Raw genomic sequence first — 5,229 nt, 5'->3', positions numbered from 1 at the left:
TAAGATAGTAACTAAAGCCCAAGATGTTCTATTATGTTATTGAAACAAATATACTCATAAATCTTGTTGCCCAAGTTACTTGAGATATCAAGTCTGGGTTCTGCTGGAATGTTGTTTCCCAGAGAGATTAGCCACCTGCATATATATCTCTAGGGACAGCATGACCCAGTGGTCAGAAAGTAACTTGCTGCCATGGAAACAGCATGCCTTTGTTTCCCACAGAGCAGACTCCACCAGGTGGGAGGCCTGGCAGTGCTTCCTGGCTCTGTAGTTCTTGAGCAGGGCCTGTGAGCATGGCCAGGGTTCATGAGGCCCTCTTCAACAAGGGCTGCACTTGGAGCCCTTCTACACTGGCCTAGTAGCTCTGTTTGCTCTGGGAAGACCATGGGAGGGCTTGGGACAAGCAGACCAGGTGCTGTGCAACACCTGGAAGTTTAGCCACATGCAGGCCAGGTAGGCGGTGGTCAGGTCAGCTGGGCTGCTGCCCTTAACTCCCATCAACCCAGGAGGGTGGTAACAGCTTTCTAGAACCACCTGGGTGCCTTAGCCAACCACCAGGTTTGAGGGAGGATGGAGAATAAGTATGACGGTGGTCATGGTGGATGCTGGGGTCCTGGGTGGATGACAGAGACCAAGATCCGGGGAACCTTTTCTACCTGGGGATTAGTTACCTGCTACTAAAGGAGTTGGGTTTGAGAGTTCCTGGTTGGAAATGCGTATTTTGAGTCCAGAAGGCATGCGTATTTCTCCCACCCTATGGAGCCCTGATATGGGCCACACACCATGCATCCCCGTTCTCTTGAACTCAACCCCTGGTTCAGGGAGCTCCAAAGTGGGCTGTGGTGGGCCAGCAGGATGAAACCCTAGCTTCATATTTTAACCTTGCATTTATTCATTTTTTTCTGTTTATTTGTAATTTACATAATAAAATAGTTGATCAAAGGGGCAGCTGTATTTATGAATATACAGGTACGTACATATTAGGGTATATTCTCAAGGACGTTGAATTCCTGGGGGCTCAAAAACCAAACGGATCTAGAGAGAGAAGAACATGCAACATTCCTTAAACATGTTCCGAACATTCCAAATTCTGGCCTTTGCTTTGTAGGGCCTCCTCCAAGCAGGCTCTTCCTCAGTGCACACGTGACATTTTATCCTTTAACTTCAAGTTCAGCTTCATCCATTGCCTGGAAGCCACCATCCATTCTTGATGCTACCATAGCACTGTGTTGGCTCTTTTTTTTTGTTTTTTGTTTTGCCTTCAGAACAGGGTGCAGGATATGTGGAAAGGTCAGTATCTTAATAAGAAGGGACACCCCAGAGGACAGGACCTTTGCCCCCCCAACCTGCAACAGCCCCTTCCACTAACCCTGGCCAGTGCTGACTGACGCAAGCGCAGAGTTGTGTGTGGAGGCACCAGGACAGCCAAGGCAGCTGTGTCCTAAGGGGTGTGGGCCCACCCTCCCCTAATCCTAGGGCTACTCCCTTTATGGGTCAGAGGTCCAGGCAGCTCTGCACAGCTCCTAGGTTGGGTAGTCCCCTCATGAACCTCTTTTCTAGCAACTTGGAGAGGTGCTCCTTGGTGAGCATGGCCTCCAGGTGCTGCAGCTTTCCCAGGTCGTGAAGGATGAAGAAGGTGGTAGCACTCCCCACGCAGTCCGTGAGCAGCACCCAGGTGGAGAGCTCATTTCATTGATACAGTTCAAATCCGCCCAGGAGGGATGTCGTGGGCACGGTGACCGCGGACTCCTTGTCTGCAGGGAGTTCCCCTTCCTGAGGGTGCTCAGACTCAAAGGGCTTCTCCCATTTCCCTGGAGACAGAGTCAAGTGGACGTCAGCCAGTGAAGAGAGAGGGGTTAGTTCAATGTTCTGGCCTAAGAACCCTGATTCTTCAACTTCATCTTCAGTAAAATGGGGAAAACTGAAATCCATACAGGGGACTGAAGAGGGATTTTGTGAAGATGTTCTGAGGGTAGAGAAAGTTCCAGAATTTCTATAGCACAGATGCTTAGAGGCACACAGATAGGGGGCAGAACTGATGGCTGTATCTATACATACTGTTTTACAGAGTAAATATATTTACTTGGAAATTACGTTTGACGGTGACTTGTCGGATGATAAGTGAAAACTACCGAGTAGGATCTAAAGCTCACCAAGAAATAACTTGGCACAAACATCAACTCAATAATCAGTTCCTACTCAAAAGACTTACCAGAACTAAGTATGAAATTCAGAAACCAGGCCCTCCTCTCTCTTCTGCCATGCCAGGAGGACATCAGGCTTAGGACAAGTCAGAGTGAGAGGGGCCTTGGGGACCACTGAGCCCATTTCTTTCCCTGAACAGTATGAGGAGATGAGACCAGAGAGGGAAAGAGACCAGCCCCATGTCACCCAGCTCAGCACTGTCCAGCGAAAGCTCTGCCTGGGGAGCAAGGGAGACTTCATGGCAAGTATCCAGACCAGCCTTCATTTGCACCTCCCACTCCCCTAGCAGATTCCATGGTAGGCTTTATACAGGGGTGTCAAATGCCCCCTGCAGCCACGTCCCTGAGATTTAAACTCTCAGAGGCTAGAAGGCAGCTCTGATTTCACATCAGTTTACCTCACTTTATGCCCAGCACAATCCCATCTAATTTGTAAGTTTTTCAGCCTTTCCAGAATCTTAACAGCAAGAGCATTTCATATCCACACTGTGGACAGAAGCTGGAACCTCAGAGAGGGAAAAAGACTTGCCCATGGTCATGATAAAGATATGTGGGAGATCCAGGACTTGAATCCAGGTCTTTGTGACTCCTGAGCAATGCCCTGCTGCTAGCAAAGTTTCTCCCAGTGTGTGCCCTGGAACATGCCTTCCAACACTCTGCTAATAATTCTTCTCCTGCTCTCTATTTTCTGAAGCACCGCCTCATCTGCAGTAGAGATTTTCATGAGCATTAAGACAGAAAGACTTGGAAGAGTTCTGCTGAGATAGGTAAGATTTGACTCTGTTTAACCTACCATTCCCCAAACTTATTTGAATAAGGAAAAATTTTTATTTGATGTTCTTGAAACTTTCTCAAAACATCCTGAGATGCATGGCTACAACCCATACTGCATCCAAGGAGAATTAAAAACAGTGTTGGCTAATATTTTGGGATATTTCCGTAGGAATCAGTTCAGAATGGTTGTGTAACCTTACCTTTAAACAAAATGTAATTCACCAGGTACGAAAGTATGTCTTCATCAAGCTCTTTGAACAAACACACAATTTTTTGCTTGGATTGCCTTTTCCACATGTGTGTTCTGTTTTTTGTTTGCTTCAGCATTCCTGAAGTTGATGGAGAAGTCTTCTGAGTGGTACAGCTTCTTTTTTTTTTTTTTTAAGATTTATTTATATATTTCTCTCCCCTCCCCCACCCCGGTTGTCTGTTCTCTGTGTCTATTTGCTGCATCTCGTTTCTTTGTCCGCTTCTGTTGTTGTCAGTGGCACGGGAATCTGTGTTTCTTTTTGTTGTATCATCTTGTTGTGTCAGCTCTCTGTGTGTGCAGCGCCATTCCTAGACAGGCTGCACTTTCTTTCGCGCTGGGTGGTTCTCCTTACGGGGCGCACTCCTTGCGTGTGGGGCTCCGCTATGCAGGGGACACCCCTGCGTGGCACGGCACTCCTTGCATGCATCAGCACTGCGCATGGGCCAGCTGCACACGGGTCAAGAAGGCCCAGGGTTTGAACCGTGGACCTCCCATGTGGTAGATGGATGCCCTAACCACTGGGCCAAGAGTACCACCTGGTACAGCTTTTTGATATCCTCTAAAAACTTAGTAACTGCCTTTAGACTGTGGTTGAGGAATAGCCCATTGCCCATAGTCAGCTAGAGCTGGTTGTCTGACTGGTTGAGGGTGTGGAGCAGATGCTGGATGTTTGCATGGACCTCGGCCTCTGACCTCTGTATGAGGTTGAACTGCAGGCTCTCTAAGATCTCAGTGTCAGTGTCACCCTTGACACCCAGGGCAACTATGGCTATGACAGTGGCAATGCTCACAGGGGAGAAGATATTGGTGGAGTTGGACTCATGAGATTTTGTCTGGTACAGGCTGAAGGCAAAGTTGGCCAGGTTTGGGGCAATCTTGTGACTGGCTGGGTGGTCGTCCTTATGCTTGAATCTGTCTGTCTCCCAGGTGTCATCACCCTGGGGTTCCCCAACAGGGCATTGGGGACCAGAGAGCATAGGCCTACCAGGAAGAGGAGCCTCCGAATGATGGAGGATGGCATCATCCTGTAAGGGGCAGAGGAGGCAGCAAGCCGAGGTCAGCCACATGGAGACCCCCTGGCCAGTGGAATGAGGGACTAGAACCAGAGTTTATTAGCAATGACCTTGTTAAGCAATTTGATAAATGTCATCACTAAGGAAAAGAAAAAGATCAGCCAGCTACATAGTGCTTTCCATATGCCTAGCCCTATTCTACACACTTTACAAGAATGAACTCATTTTAAAATCTTGAGTTTCCTGGGGACTTCGGTACCATTAGCACTGCCAATTTTCAGATGAGGAGACGATGTCTCAGAGTGGTTGACTTACCTGTGGCACGTTAGAGAGGAAGTAAAGTAGCAGACCCATGCCAGACACCAAGAAGTCTGCATCCAGGATCTGTGTTCTTGACTCTCCAACTTATTACTTCCAAAGTCCAGGAGGCAGGCTGAGCACCTCCCTTCAGCAGTAGGGTTCATGAGGCTATGGGAACCACAGGGACTTTCTCTGAGGCAGGCCACATCCGGGTAGGGATGACGTTGAGCTGAGAACCCTTGGAGGACTTCCATCCAATGCCCTCTTGGATGGGGAACCTGCTCCCCAGAGGGGATGGATCTGGCCCAGGACATTTAACTAGTAGTGCAGGGCCCTGACCACAACCCGAGCTATGTGGAATCTTGTCAGGCTCTTCCCCAAGTCCATCGAAATCTGCAAAATCCCCCTTCTTAGAACAACTACAGTTGTTGATTTGGGGACCACTAGACTGTGAATGGACTTTCACTGATTCCTATGATGGTCCTGGACTGGCTTGCAGGTCAAATAAAACCTTGTTTTATCCTTGAGGCACTCACAGAGCTTTCCTTTCATCTCTAGGTATGTCTTGTTCCTACCTTTGAGCAATATGCAAGAAGTGAGGCTCAGAGAAATAAGCAGATTTTTCCAGGCCACACAGGTCATCAGGCAGAGCTGGGCCTGGACCGGTGTCTGCTCTGAGTCCTGTGCT

General features: G+C 48.4%; 1 protein-coding gene across 1 annotated transcript; it reads right to left on the bottom strand.

Moving 5' to 3' along the window:
- Nucleotides 1-1,494: 1,494 nt before the first annotated feature.
- On the bottom strand, nt 1,495-4,249 carry SERPINA1 (serpin family A member 1). Its single transcript, XM_071211964.1, is given in 5 exon segments — nt 1,495-1,811; nt 3,179-3,251; nt 3,253-3,342; nt 3,765-4,171; nt 4,174-4,249. Coding segments are annotated over 5 exon segments (963 nt in total).
- Between the last annotated feature and the right edge of the window lie 980 nt (nt 4,250-5,229).

This window comes from Dasypus novemcinctus, chromosome 3, assembly GCF_030445035.2.
Source record: "Dasypus novemcinctus isolate mDasNov1 chromosome 3, mDasNov1.1.hap2, whole genome shotgun sequence".
NCBI classification, from domain to species: Eukaryota; Metazoa; Chordata; class Mammalia; order Cingulata; family Dasypodidae; genus Dasypus; species Dasypus novemcinctus.
This window is presented reverse-complemented; position numbering and strand designations above follow the sequence as displayed.